Source organism: Triturus cristatus, chromosome 3_1 (assembly GCF_964204655.1).
Source record: "Triturus cristatus chromosome 3_1, aTriCri1.1, whole genome shotgun sequence".
In the NCBI taxonomy this organism is placed as follows: Eukaryota; Metazoa; Chordata; class Amphibia; order Caudata; family Salamandridae; genus Triturus; species Triturus cristatus.
The window spans coordinates 507,066,235-507,081,801 of NC_140583.1; the positions used below are offsets into that span (position 1 = coordinate 507,066,235).

General features: G+C 49.2%; 1 protein-coding gene across 2 annotated transcripts in view; it reads right to left on the bottom strand.

Moving 5' to 3' along the window:
- The window catches only part of SEMA4B (semaphorin 4B), a 165,438-nt gene that overhangs the window by 47,142 nt on the left and 102,729 nt on the right, over positions 1–15,567 (bottom strand). For both annotated transcript variants that reach the window (XM_085644404.1, XM_085644403.1), the window contains exons 3-5: positions 3,855–4,015; positions 2,967–3,029; positions 2,011–2,109 (exon numbers count right to left, since the gene is read on the bottom strand). In XM_085644404.1, the coding sequence (XP_085500530.1) occupies positions 2,011–2,109; positions 2,967–3,029; positions 3,855–4,015 (323 nt within the window). The remainder of the gene's footprint in view (positions 1–2,010; positions 2,110–2,966; positions 3,030–3,854; positions 4,016–15,567) is intronic.

Below are 15,567 nucleotides of genomic sequence, written 5' to 3' on the forward strand. Positions count from 1 at the left end.
TCTACCTTTTGAAGCATACTCTTGGGCTCCCTTTGAGACTGCAGTTAGAGTGTGTTCTCTTGCTCAAAGGAGACCCGCCCCACCCCCGACAGGCCACCCTGCTCCAAGGGGGCGCTGGTTAATCTCAGGTTATCTCAGGGAGAACCTGATGCCCCCTTCTGCAGACAGCCTTCTACCAGACTCATTACCTTAATTGCTTTTGGCCTCTTACTTCACAACATACAAAGAAAACTATATTAAGTATATTAAGTATTAAAAGTAACACGTTCAGTGCAAGACATCTGCCAAGACATCTGCCACAATTAAAGGGCTAACACAACGGATAAGAAGGAGACAGGGGAAGACCGGACACCCCTGTTTACAATTAATATAAAGAAAGGTTCTAAATGTGGGTGCTGAAGCCAAGTCCGAATGGTTGTTAGTAGCAGCTAAAGGCTATTCACCATTTTGCAGGTTTGCGGAATTCGGCCAGGCCTTGGGGTCAGGCTCAGCCCTTTGGACCCACCCACTGCTATGTCAATTTTCAGGACGAAGGATGCCAATTAGGGGTAGTCTAGGGTAGCAGCTGCTACCCCTTGTGTTTCTTTGGTGTCCCTGGCACTGCCCTTGTGCTGTCATGGCTTGCAGATGCTGAGTCAGGAAAACATGTAAACAAGACTTTAAGGGCCCCAATTACTTTCTGTAGTTCCATCACTTGCCACATCTGCAGCCCCTTGGCATCGGCAGGAGGCCGGGAGAGGCAAAAGTTGGGATTAAGTGTCTCGTCTGCGGTTGAGGGCCTGGTCAGGAATGCATGGCGGGGCAGGATTGCATTTCGGCCATTTCCTACTCTGTTCAATCACTTAAGAAGTTTAATCAGTGGTTCAGCCTTCCTGCCAGTTCATCCTTCGGACACCTGTTTGGTTTCATGGCAGAAGGAGGATGGCCCATATAGGAGCAACCTAGACCAGGCCGGTGTGTTTGGATGCTAATGGTGGCCAAGTGTTGAGCTCGCCACACCACACAACATGATCTGGCATTTATTCCAGACAGCCTTAGGTCTGTTAATAAGTACACCGAAAATACCAAAGAGAGAGTTTTGCCAAAAGAAAGAGAACCATTTTAGGAACGGCAGAGAGCCGTAACTGGGGCTCTCCTAGGTGCGCTAATCCACAGAATGATAAAGTGAAAACTACTCGGAATTCAATGTAAGAAGTTTGCATCAATTCAATGTGAGAAGTCTGTAACACAAAATTAACAATAGCCATTCATCTCCTAAAGACACTAAACCCAATACCCAGTTTGCCTCTTTAGCCCATATGGTTGTCACCTTATTGATTTACTAATAAATTTTCATGGCGGATCTTCAATATTTTAATGATTTTAATGTATAGTGGTTTTATGTAGATGCACCTCCCATGAATATCTTGATAATCTGGCAGTGATTAGGCCCTCTCAACTTGTGTTGAACACCCCAAGCCTAACCCATCACAGCTCTGACCCGTCTGCCAGTCATTTAATCACAACTTCTAAACTAGGAAGGCAAACCTTAGTCACTCGTGCTTTACTCTCCACCTAACTGTGTGGTAAAAGTAGGGTTAAAGGTAAACTATGGGTGACAATGTAAAGCAATAGACACTCAGTGTTTGTCCATGAATGTGAAAACAGAATAACCACCCTACATCATCACAAAGCGACCCTGAAACCCCTTGCACATTCTCTCTTCACATCTCACATTCACACGGTTAGTATACTGACAGATTCTTAACCTGAGCTGTGCCCGACACTCTGCCCTCTTCTTGGCCAAATTACTTCCATACATGCCTGGCTTGCCTGAGGGTAGCTGTGCTGCATGAGAGTTTCAAATGGCAGGGGCATTCGGTCTCCTGTGTCCAGCTGCTGTTTCTCCCTATGCATGTTGAGGGTCACTATGGTCTTTTCTTTTCACATGTGCCCATTACAACTGTCTAACGTGTCACTCTGCATGCTCGGCGTTATGCATGTATTCAAAGTATGTTTACGGTTACTTACAATGTAGCTGCATATGGGGCTGAATGCATACGTTCCACAGGTATATAGGTGCGTGCTGTTCAGCTGCAAGAGGATCTTGATGTAATTTTGACAATCTCGCTGAAAATATAAACAAAAAAACATTTTTCTTGTGTTACTTGATAATCGGACTCCAGTGAAATTCACAACAAACCTCAAATAAATACAAACACTGCCACATAGAAAACAGGGAATAAGGGCCAAGTTAATCTGAAACTCTTCTTTAATTATAGAACATATGCACTGCCACAATCGTGCTTTTTGTAACTGCAGGAAGGTTGAAAACGTGTCAAAATAATGCACTTATACTTTTTTCAGCGCGCTACCCCATTTGCTCAATGGACTTTCTTTGTAATTTTTTTCCTGTATAAGTAGCTTTGTCTTGAGTACCTGGAACAGCCTGCCTCCACACATGATATATGATGAAATGGAGGTGGGTTCTTCCAAAAACTGCATCCTATTTCAACAGGAACTCTCTGCCATGGAGGCAGGATCTTCCAAACAACCACATCCTATTTCAGCAGGAAATCACTGTGACAAAATGTCTGCTCTTTGAAAGCAAGATACAAAGCAAAACGTTTCAACCTACCAGGGTAGCAAAACCTGCCTTGGTAAGGATATGGTAGTGAATTACTTCTATATTGGTTAAAATAATAAGATCCACCTGTATTGAACGCAGAGTCCATTGTGGCTTTCCCTGCTTTTTGACCTTGGTCCTCTCACGACTATCAGAGTCCATTCTATGACGTGGCGATGACATGGGCAAATGAAGTCCAGCCTCCCCCACTCTAGAAAACCCACGTTTATGACCCTCATTCCTGGTGGTTGTCGCAGATAGTTAAACCCCTCTCGCAAAGCCCACAACCCGTGACAAATACACACATTGTAGGTGGATAGGCATAGTAGGAAAGGTTGTCCTGCACAGAGATAGGACTTACCTGTAGGTCTTTCCCTTTGGAAGAACACCGCTTCTTTTTCTCGGCATCAGCACTCCACAACAACTACACATGAAGAAAGGGAGTTGGTTAGCAACTGGCAAAGGGGAAACAAGGGAAAAAGCTTATTCTCGAGAAGCTGAGAGGGACCACAGAGGGAATGGCAATCTCAAATACTGCTATAGTAGCCTTTAGCTGATGCAATCATATACATACACATTTATGTTCCTATCGATCTATGCAAATATATGGTGTAGGCTGTGAATATCGCAGGCAGAAGAGCAACGGGACAGAATAGGACAAGAATTTCGAGGGAAAAAATATCGAAAGGTAAGTTTCTATATATTTTCTATAAGCAACACCACATATATACATACCTTGATGATTATATTATACACACAGCTTCAAATACCTCCAAGGTGCGCAGATGTGGGGTTACAAATAGTAAATTTTTTCCTCCCTCTGCACTTCCTTCTTCAATACTTTGTCCCTCAGTATTCTTCTAAGCATGCTCTGTCCCATCGACACTCTGGAATTCAATATTCCGTAGTACAATCCACATATATAATTGTAGGTTATACATGTTAAGTGAGTGGCAGTGGCTCAAAAGATCCACGGATTCAAGAGCACTAAACACCCACTCATAATTATTTGTAAGTGTGTACCCGAGTATTAGAAGCTATATATTAATGCTACCATACATATTATGTTGCTGATGCTATGTTACTTGTAGTCCTAGAGGGAAAGAAATGGAAATGGCAGTGTTTCAAGTTCACCTAAAGCTGGGTCAAAACAGAGACGCAGCATTGTATGAAAACAAGGCATTATTTATTTATTTAAAGATTTGTAAAGCGCCTGGTGACCCGAAGGCATCCCCGCGCTGTGGCATACCGTTTGCTGATGCTGGCCGGGTTGAAAGTCAGTGCTGTTCAGTGCGAAGAGGGCCTCTCTTGCCCCCACATACAAGGTGTGCCCATCAGTACTCAGCAGTAACGTGGTATAGTGGCTCACTCCATCAGCTTCGAACAACCTCACCGTCCTCCGTGGGGAATCTGAGAAAGACAGCAAAGTGAGACTGTTACATGATAGTTTAACGTAGTAAACATTTGCACATTACTATCTAAATCGGCAGGTATGGCGCCTGAGTGGAAGCAACTGGGCAAGGATTTTCAGAGCCCCAGGCAAAATAGCACCCTGAACACCAGAGTGCTCCACATACATTGTTTTTGACGTTTTGTAGTAATTTGGACCCACCACTACCATCCCTTTTGGACGTTATGGCCTCGCTAAGTGGGTTACTGCACCTGCTGCAGTAATCGAAAGGTAATCTGGACATCATTAATGATTTTATTATAGTTGCCACTCTATAGTAACAGTTAGGACGTGGTTACCATAGGAAATTGTTTTTTTGGTTTGCTTATAACTTTGGAGCCATTTGATGAATCTTCACAAAACTTCATTTAAAAATAGGCTCATCAACCTGAGCTTCTTCCTGGAAAGTTTTGGGGGGATTCATCAAGCCCAGGACGAAAAAGAGGGGCGGTGGCCCAAAACACATTTTCCCAATAGACACAGCTACAGCCAAAATGAATGAACGATTAACACCACATTTTGTAGAAAGCTAGATCTTGGTCCAGAAAGTGTGCGTTTTGTAATTTGGTGTAAATCTGCTCAATCTTTTTAGAGAAATTAGGGTTTAAAATGTATGTTTATTTTACACTGCGGATGATCTGTAAAACAGACAAATCTGATTGACTGCCAATACATTAACAAAGATATGATGGCAGCCATTTTAGGACTACGGGACTCAGTCTGCTGTTCTAAAAAAGCATGAAAAAACAAATGGAGGCAGGGTAGGTAATCCTTGCCCCATAGACCTGGTGGGGGTCCCAGAGGCACACCTCGGAAGATTAAAAATATATAATTATTTTAAAAACAGTACTGCAGATGAGATGCGGCACCCTAAAAAAATGGCAGGTTACAGCCTTTTAAAAAAAAATAACACACCCACCCCCTTTCGAGGTGGGTCAAGGCCCAGAGGGGTGGAACCATGTATTTTTTGGGCTAGGGTTGCATGAGCCCCCTCCTCCCGGAGCCATTTTTAGGCTGTGGGGACACCATCCCCCAGGGCCACTAGAGTTGGTTTTGAGGAGAGCAGATACACAGCCGCCCCCCCCCCCTCCCAGAGCCATTGTAAGGCCCTGGGGACCCCATCCCCTGGGGCCAAATACTTTATTTAGGGAGGGGGGGGGGGATACCCCCCCGAGCCTCTTTAAGGCCCTGGGCACCCCAGCCTCTGGGGCAAGCCAACGTTTTGGGGAGGTGGGGTGCGGCCCGCCATCCCCAAGCCTTAGACATGCCCCAGGGACCCCATCCTCTGGGGCCATTGTTTTTCTTTCTATGGAGGGGGCATCGGGTCCCCCTCCCTGTTGAGGGTGGGAAGAGGCCATGACTCCTAAGAAGCAAAGCCTCCAGTAGATCATGATGCCCCGCCCTTCGCTCAACAAAGGTAATAAAGAGCATACTACAGGCATTCCGCATCAGCCACATCAAGACACACATGAATAATTCTACAGGCAATGAGTGTCTCCAACATCAGCCATAAGGAGTGAAGGGCCCACAACATACTTCTATGAAGAGACCCTTTACTGGTATGTTCAATATCACCAGGCCGGTTGGTGTTGTCACAGATGGAAACCAACTACAATCTGTTTGTGAAGTCGCAGACAGGAAACGCTGTCACCAAGGAGTTCACAATTCAAGTAGCAACAAAGTGAAAAACAAATGTGGATTATTTGAAAATGCTTCTCGAGCTAGTGTTATGCATATACATAACTTTAGGAACCCAGACTGCTTATAAGCAGAACAGCATGACAGTTGTTACTTTTGTTTTTCCGAGGGGGAGACGGTGCTTCTCGCTATACTAGAGGTGGGGATCAGATCAGTGGCGGCCGGCATGACCTGCGGGCGGCGGGGTCACGGTAGTCATGGGGGGGGGGAAACGCTAGGTTTAACTATGTAAAAGAAAAATATATATTACACACTTACCTTGCCGCCTGCACTAGGTCCTGCATCTCTGCTCCTTGCTCCTGCTCTCCTTGCAGGGCAGGAAGCTAGGAACAGCCAGGCTCCCCTGACCAATCACAACACTGCAATGCAGTACTGTGATTGGTAAGCACCCAGGCTCTCCTGACCAATCACAATGCTTCATTGCAGCACTGTGATTGGTTTTGAGCATCCTGGTTTGACGCTCAACCAGGGAATAGGGGCCTGACCTTGTTCCCCACGCAGGGGGTAATGCAGCCTGCATGGAGAACGGGAAAGTGAGCATAACTGGTTTGGGCGGCCCGAGAAGGCCGACCAAACAGTCATTGTGCACTTAGAAGTGGGCAAACCACTCCTCCCCTGCCCTGCTCCAAGAGCAGAGCAGCCCCGCCCACCCGCAAAGGAAACACACAATGATAATACCTTAAAGTTACTATAATTTTATATTTCCTTTCCTTTCCACTGCTCGAAAGCAGTGGGGCGACGCTCCTCCCGCCACTGGATAGGGCAGAGCACTCTGGAACCTTCCCCAAAGGTTTGCAATCGTTTTCCATAACGGCGTAGAGGCTCCTATACATACCAATCCATTGATCAGCCTCACACGAACCAAGTCACATCACACATAATACATACACACTGCCCAGAACACTCTAAGCACATCACGGGCACTGCACAGTGGGCACCCAGACAACAGGCAGCGCTACGAGGCCATCCGAATTGCAGCCTGTGTTCTATACAAATGCCGATGCCATAACACTGCGGGGGGCAAGGTCAGGTGACCCTGCAGTTTTACTTTGATGTTTATGAAATGTCAGGGAGTGAAGTCATACCCATCCAAGGAAAAGAGCACCTCCAAAGGTCAATATATTTTCCTTTTTGTGCCGAATTGGTGGAGTTGTGTGACGCAGCGGATAATACAAATAACAGCTAGAAGTAAACATGAACCGCACATTCACCAGGAGCGGAGAGAAACTACCCAACAATAGCAGCGCCGGAGGTCGGGGCTGAACCAGACTGCAAAGATGCGGACGTCTGCTGCGGCGGTATTTGAGGCACGGTGGCCATCACCACAATACTTTAAACAAAGTACTATAGAAGCGTAATTATTGTTTTAGGAATGTCCTATTACTTACCGGTAATCTTCATTACTCCGGGTCCCGTAGTCCTCGACACCGTCAGTGACAAATGAGATTTACTATCTCAATGACAGACAAAAGAACGAAGGAATGCTGGACCTACCCCTCCCCCTCCCACTGGGAGTACTTAAGGAGTACCGTCCCAGCATTCCTCCTGAAATACCAAGCCCCAATGAAGGCCGGCAGACAGGGAGGGAGGGAGGGAAGTCATGACGGTGTCGAGGACTACGGGACCCGGAGTAATGAAGATTACCGGTAAGTAATAGGACATTACCCCCAGGTCCCTCCGTCCTCGACACCGTCAGTGACAAATGAGAAATACCAAAGCAAACCCCGGCATTCATACCAGAAAACACAACAAACCACCAGGATAGCAAACAAACCCAGAGATTTATTGGAAACAAAGTAGAAAAAAACATTTAGGAGCGAACAGAGCTCAACACCCCCAAAGCAAAACCTCCATCATCCCCCAACAGATTGAGGAGGCGATAATGCCTGATAAAAGTATTGGAAGAGGCCCACGTGGCAGCCCTACAAATCTCAGAGAGAGGGACACCCTGAACCTCCGCCCAAGAAGCAGCCACCCCTCTCGTAGAACGACCCTGAACCCCCAAAGGAGGAGGAGAACCAGACAGAGAGTAGGCCAAGGAAATGACTTGCTTCAGCCAACGGCCGATGGACACAGAAGAAGCCTTACTCCCAAGCGAAGCCGCACCAAAGGAGACAAAAAGGGAGTCCGACTTGCGAAAAACCGCCGTACGGTCCAGATAAATGCGCAAAGCCCTGCACACATCCAACAAAGACCACTGGGGACCCCCAGGAGAATCCAAAACAGAGCCCAGGGCAGGTAAGACCAACTCCTGACACCTGTGAAACTGCGAAGAAACCTTCGGCACAAAAGAAGAATCCAGTCGGAGCACCACACCCCCCTCCGTGAATGAAAGAAAAGGAGGCCGCGCCATCAAGGCACCCAACTCCCCAAGACGACGAGCAGAGGTGACAGCCACCAGGAAAACCACCTTGAGAGTGAGAAATTTTAAATCCACCACATCCAAAGGCTCAAAAGGAGGACCGATCAAAACCCGAAGGACCAAAGGCAAATCCCACAGGGGAAAAGAAGGACGAGGAACAGGCCGAGAAACAGAAAAACTGCGGAGAAGACGAGAAACCAAGTCCTCAATATCCGAAAGATTCCCCCACGGGGAACGAAAAGCCCGAACAGCGGCCCACTGGGCCCGCAGAGTAGACACAGCCAAACCCTTCTCGAAACCCTCCCACAAAAATTGAAGGACAACCTGCAAGGAACAGAACAAAGGGGAGACCCCCAACGCCGAACACCAACGATCAAAATTACCCCAATGCCTATCATAAGCCTTAAGGGTAGAAGGCCGCCGGGAACGCTGAAGAGCCACCGCTAAATGTTCTGGGAAACCGCGCCGTCTCCAACCCTGCCTCTCAACTTCCACACCGACAACCGCAACCGGAGAAGCGACAGGCACGGGGAAGATCGAAGCGGAGACGGAGACAGGGGAAGAAACCAGGGACCCTGCACCGCCAAAAGACGCACCGTCGGAAACCAAGACCTCCGAGGCCAAAACGGCAGGACCGCCACCACCACCCGATCCTCCTGACACAAACGGGCCAGAAACCTGGGAACCAGAGCCAGGGGGGGGAAGGCATAGAGGAGACGCGAAGGCCACGGGAGAGACAGAGCGTCCACCCCCCAGCAACCCTCCTGCAGAAACCGGGAGCAGAACCGAGGGAGCTGAGCATTGTGCCGGGAGGCAAAGAGGTCCAGAAAGGGACGCCCAAACCTCCCGCACACAAGCCGAAACGCAACCGGGGTGAGAGACAACTCCAGAGAATCCGGAAAGCACCGACTCAGGGCATCCGCCACAAAGTTGTCCACTCCCCGAAGATGAACCGCCGTCAGAGACAGCAGATGGCCCTCCGCCCAACAAAACAGGGGCACCACTATCGCATTCAAGGAAGCCGAACGAATCCCCCCTTGATGATTCAGATAAGCCACCGTTACCATATTGTCGGACCGCACCAACACGTTCCGACCGAGCAACAGATCCCGAAAACCCATCACAGCTCGGGACACCGCCGTGAGCTCTCTCCAGTTGGACGACCGGCGGCTCTCCAGGAGGGACCAACGACCCTGAAGGGAACGAGACCCCAAGGTCGCCCCCCAACCCAAGGCGCTGGCATCCGACGTCAAGACCAGAGAAGGAGCAGACTGCAGGGGCAGACCCGAAGACAGATGATCCCTCACAGACCACCAAAGAAGAACCGGGAGGACCACCGGAGACACAGGAATAAGAACATCCAAGTCGCGGGACAGGGGATCCCAGAGAGACAGGAGGTACACCCAAAGGGGGCGCAGATGAAAACGTGCCCAGGCCACCGTAAAAACTGTCGCCGCCATCAGACCCATAAGACGCAACCAAAGGCGTACCGGAAAAGCACCCCCCACCCGGAAACGACGAGCAAGGGACACCAACGTCACAACCCGAGGCTCGGGGAGGAACACACGGTTCAGATCCGAACGGAAGCGGGCCCCAATGAAAACCATGTCCTGCGACGGCGTCAGCTGACATTTGGGCAAGTTGATCAGAAACCCATGGGCCCGCAACGCCGAGCACACCACCTCCCTGGCCGCCAGCAACAGGACCCGAGATGGAGCATGGATCAACCAGTCGTCTAAATAGGGGTACACCATCACCCCTTGGAGATGAAGCCACGCGACCAAAGGCGCCACCACCTTCGTAAACACCCGCGGCGCCGACCGGAGACCGAAGGGCAATACCATGAACTGGTAATGACGCCCCTGAACACAAAACCGCAGAAACCTGCGGGACCGAGGATGGACCGAGACATGATAATACGCATCCTGAAGATCGAGGGTACACATGAAGTGACCTGGCAGCACCAACGGAATCACCCTCTGCAAGGTCTCCATGCGGAAAGGAATCTTGGCCACCCATTTGTTCATCACCCGCAGATCCAAAATCAAGCGGAAACCCCCCGTGTTCTTTGGAACCAGAAAGACCAGGGAATAGAAACCCAACCCCGTCTCCAACGGGGGAACCTCCTGAATGGCACCCTTCCGAAGAAGGTCCAGAATCCCGAGAGAAAGATGAGACCGCTTCACACGACTCGAAGGCCAAGGAGTTGGCCGAACACCCGAGTCTGGAGGAGTAGCCGTAAACTCCAGAACATAACCCTGGCGAATCACGTCCAACACCCAGACGTCGGAACAAGACTGAACCCAGGCATCCAGGAAGAAGCGCAGCCGCCCTCCAACCAACAACCCGGGAACCACCGCCAAAGAGTCAGGAACGTGGCTTGGCAGGAGGAGGGGACTTAGCCTTACGGTCCCGACCACGGCCAGAAGCAAACCTACCCTGGCCTCTCACAAACTGCCTACGAGAAGTAGGGCGAAAGAAAGATTTGGGTTTAGAAGTGACAGGAGCAGTAGAGGAGACTTTAAAAGAAGAAGAATGCTTCTTTTCCTTAAATAACTTGTGCAATTTCGCCTCCAACTCCCCCCCAAACAACATTGTACCCTGAAAGGGCAACCTCAAAGCGCATGCTTTCTGCGCAGAGTCCGTCTTCCAGTCCTTAAGGACAAGACTGCGACGGGCAGCCACACAAGCCCCCCCGGACAGAGCAGAAGCACGCACAACGTCAAAGGAGACATCAGACAGCAGCTCCACCTGACGCTCAATCTGCTCAAGCAAACCAGAACAGTCCGTGGCATTATCCATCGACTGATAGAGAGACTTCAGGTCAGACAACAGGGACTGCGACACATAAGTCCCGTAGATGCCCGCCCTCAAGGCCAGGTGGGAACCAGAATACACCTTACGGAGCGCCACATCCGCCTTCTTGTCAACCGGATCTTTCAGCACAGCGTCCTCAGCAAGGGAAGTACGCCCCACCAAACTCGCCACAAAAGAATCAATAGGAATCGAATCAGGCAGTTCAGTAGCCATATCCTGCAGAGGATAGAGTTTCGCCATGAATCGCGGAATCAGGATGCGATCAGGATCAGCCCACTCGCGTTTCAAAACATCTTTGATGAAGGGATGGACAGGCACATCGACAGTGGCAGCACTCTGAAACTGTCGCAACAAAGGGCCCCTAGAGGTACTAGGCGCGTCCCCGTCAGGGAACCCCATGTTCTCCTTAACATGCTGCAAAATACCAGCCATAGCATCCTTGTCCACATATTTCCCTTTCAACTCTTCATCCCCCAACCACGCAGACTCATCGCCACTGGAGTCCGAAGAAACAGGAGCAGGGCACTTGCGACGGGATCCAACATCCCCCATCTCCGTCAAGGTTTCCCTGATCAAGCGCTTAATATGCGCATCAGCACCAGCATCACGGCGCCTGGACCTGGCAGGGGAGGGAGACCTGGAAGCACTAGAAGAAGAGGAAGACCTCTCCCTGTGATGACGCTTTCTGGAATGTTTCCCCATCGCCAACAACACACCAACCACCGCCAAAACACAAGGAAATAACAACCGCTATGCGGTACTCACCCCCTCAGCTCGTTTTAACGAGCCACCTCCAGCCGGGAACCTCGAGGCGCCTGACTTCCGTCCTCAAAGCCCTAAACCGGAAGTCAGGCAAGACGAAAACCCGGAAGAGGAAGGAGCCACAACCAATCGGAGCAGCTCGGCCGCGCCCCCTAGCAAGCCCGGCAGGCCAGGAGGGGCGGCCATCGGGCAAGGAGAAAGCCAACGCGGTATTACACCGCCGCGAGGCCCAGAGACATGAAGAAGCCCGCGCCACTCCCCCCAAGCCCGGCAGGGGGGGAGAGGACATCCACGGAGGTCCGCCGGAACCTGGAATGAGAACCAGCAGCCCCCAAGTAAGTCCAGAAGAAGGCAGGAGCGTCCAGCTCCTGCCGCGTCCACACTGTCAGTAAGACAGAAAAAAGAACAGGAGGAATGCTGGGACGGTACTCCTTAAGTACTCCCAGTGGGAGGGGGAGGGGTAGGTCCAGCATTCCTTCGTTCTTTTGTCTGTCATTGAGATAGTAAATCTCATTTGTCACTGACGGTGTCGAGGACGGAGGGACCTGGGGGTAATGACGGAGGAGGTCTGCTCCCTGTGGTTGAACAAACAGATAATTAATGTGTCCCTTGGAAGGTTTCTTCAGTCCTCGTTTTACAGCCTTATTTTTCAAAGTGAAATTACCTGATCCAGCCGCTAGATGGCAGAAGTCACCCTCCACGCTGAAGTTGTCGTGTTAAACGTAAGACCTCCTAATACAGTCAGATAGATCATCGTTTACAGTAAAGTCACTGCTACAAATGTACATATATATAAAAATTTAAAAAAAGTAGGTTGGAAGCCAGTGGAAGCACGAAGAGAGTCGGTTGGGGCACCAGCTGGAGCGACATACACCTACAGCCCTCCAGGGCGAAATTCACTACAGCAACGCTTCATGTCACCACTGCGTTAATGCTGGCCGTTCTCAACATATCTGGCACACGTTTGATTGCAGGAAATGATATTAGTAAAGTAGGATACCAGCAGGGCCGTTACACGTCACAGTTAAATGACTAGCACTTCGTTAGAATGAGAACGACCAGCAGATCTCAGCAGGGCAGCTTTTTTTGCAGTTTTCTGAAGAACTGCTCCAGAACATAACACAGAAAGTCACTTTTAAGGAACGGGGAGATTAGGTGACTTGTCCAGGATCACAGGAAGTTGAGCCGATGCCGAGACTTAAAACTGGTTCGCAGTTCTAAGGTGGGCAGCTCTGGCAGTTAAGCCACAGCTCCCTTTGATCTATTTCAGCTTATCCCCGCACTTCTCACACGAGCGCCTATAAAATATGGACAGCACCAGCACCTACGACCAAAGCAGTGGAAATTCAGAGGGAGTAAAGCTTCATTTCTTAGCATGACTGACTTCCTGTTGGAAAAAGAGGCAGCATCTGTTCAAATACCATGACTACATTTGTCCTTCACTGTGAACCAAACACCCAATTGCCGCGCCTGACTCTCAGAGGGTAGCGTTGCAGAGCAGTCTGAGGCTTACTCAAGGGAGGTGGTGTGGGCTAGTAATCACCATTTACAGGTGCGCAAAAATAACACTCAATAATTGATTGTCCAGTCTGTACTTTGCTTTATAAAAGTAAGAGTACATTTATTAAAACACACACACTACTCCATACAATGCACCAATTTACAAATATACATAAGCTGCTGGAATTACCTTGTGACATTGCATAACATCTCCATCCCTCCCGCAGGGGGGTGGGTTCTAGTACCACCACTCCCATGTACGCACATCAGCTTGCCCCCAATGCAATTAGTTGAACATAACCTGGGGCGTGGGCCCTGCGCACTGGCACCATCCCAGTGGCGACCCACCCCATTACCTCAACAAGCATTAAAAATGGGTACACCTGCCTTGGTGACACATGACCCTGACTGAGCATCTCCTACTGACCATAAAGTATGCACCTCTATATCTTAAGGGCTAGCAGTCTGGGGTCTTCACCTAAGCGCAGCAGCAAGAATACATGTTTAAGCACACTTTAGAATGACAGTACTCAGCACCTTTGTGGATCATTAGAATGTATTGCAATTACAGCCCTAAAGGCATCACAGATGAAATCACAGGATTACATGTACAGCCAGACACCCTAGCAGGAAAGTCTGGCCACATAACCCCACTTTGCTTATGACATCACCTTACAGCAGTACTTCACATTTAACAGGTGAACTTCAGTCACTCTAAAAGAAATATCCATTAATAAATGCATGTCAGTGCAATTACACCTCTTCACCTCCAGGCAGTGCCTAATTTGTGCCGGTGCTTTCCGGTGCTTAGCACCGGCACTTATTTATTAGGGCCGGGTCTAGACCTGCGTGTGACTGCATAACATGTGTCACATGATAAAATAAGTATTCACATTCTCACTCTGTCTCCGAGTCTCCGTGAAGAGCTGTGCCGGTAATAAATCCATGCCTTCAGTCAGTGTTGCCGGTAGGCAGGCCACTGATTGGGCTGGATTTGGTCATGTGGAGCTGCGTGAGGCAGCGTGCGTAACTTTTTTAAAATTGCACGCCGCCCGCCTTATGATCAGGACACACGCATGACGCACAGGCAGTTCAGCACTATTATTTGAAGGTGCGTGTTGTACAGCAGCTGGTAACCAGTAAGTAATCAACAGTTGATTTTCTTGAGCTTGGTGGTTTGCATGAACGTTAGCATTACAGGGTGTGAGATTAGGGCTGAGACAGTTAGTTACGTGCCCGTTAGACTCCTCTTCGCATACCGGAGGCAGTGACTTGTTCAGAAATAGAAAGGTGTTGGGCGATCTGACATTGTCCCATGGCCGGACAAAAAAGCCCCCCGCTCAAATTTGATTTGGTTTCTTTGTCTCTGATTAACACCTTGTGCGCTGTAGGATCACTTACTACCCTCACTCCCAGCCTCGGTTTTGGCCCTACTGTGCATTGGCACTGGAGTTTAAAGTATGGTAGGCACTTCCCCCTTCCGTGAACGTAGCCATACTGTGGAGTGCTGCAGAATTTTAACCACACGTTTTGTCAGAAACAAAACTGCATTAGTTTTGCAGATTATATTAAAAATATGAACCCACGAGTAATAATTTATCTTTGCTATTGAACCACGGACATGCTGTTTTGTTAACACTGTGCTTTCGAGTAAAAAGGCGGCAGGCAGAAAGCTCGCCCAATGCAGAAATATTTCAGGCCTCTTGGCCTCGCCTCGGGGTCAATGTCAAACTGTGGTTAGTTGCAGTTCTAGCCGGTGCTATTGAATAATAATGGCGGCTCGCGGTGAGACCAGTGTCCCAGCGCAGTGGTGGGTGTCATGCCTGGCAGATGGATGTCAGCCTTTGTTTTGGGCACATATAACTGCAGCAACATTTCTGGCCTTGGAATTCACCTATAATGGGCTGAGGTGGAGAGAGGAAACCAAAGCATCCAGGTCCGCATTCCCAGGTGAGCGCGTGTGCAGCCAGCTCTTAAGTGCAACTCCACGAGGAAGTCACTGTCACAGTGAGGCCACGGTTTAACTACTGGCCTGACACAAAGCAATGGGGCCCCTATGCAGAATGTGGTGAGGGACCACCGAGACTCCAGTCTCTCAGTGAGATTCATAAACAGGGTCGGATTGGAAGACATATAAGCCCGGGCACTTGCCAAAAAACTGGCCCACATTCCCGGATCGTCCGTTTCATTAATCACACCATCTAGTTAGTCTCATTGGAGTCTGGCAGGCTCTTTTTTGTTATTGTTTTTTTAGTTTTATATAGCATGAACTCAGCCCATTGGCACTGGGGGAGTGTACATGAGCACCAGTAACATTACACAAGATCCAATTTATTATTCTTTTAGGTGAGACAATCTTATTTTAAGGGAGAA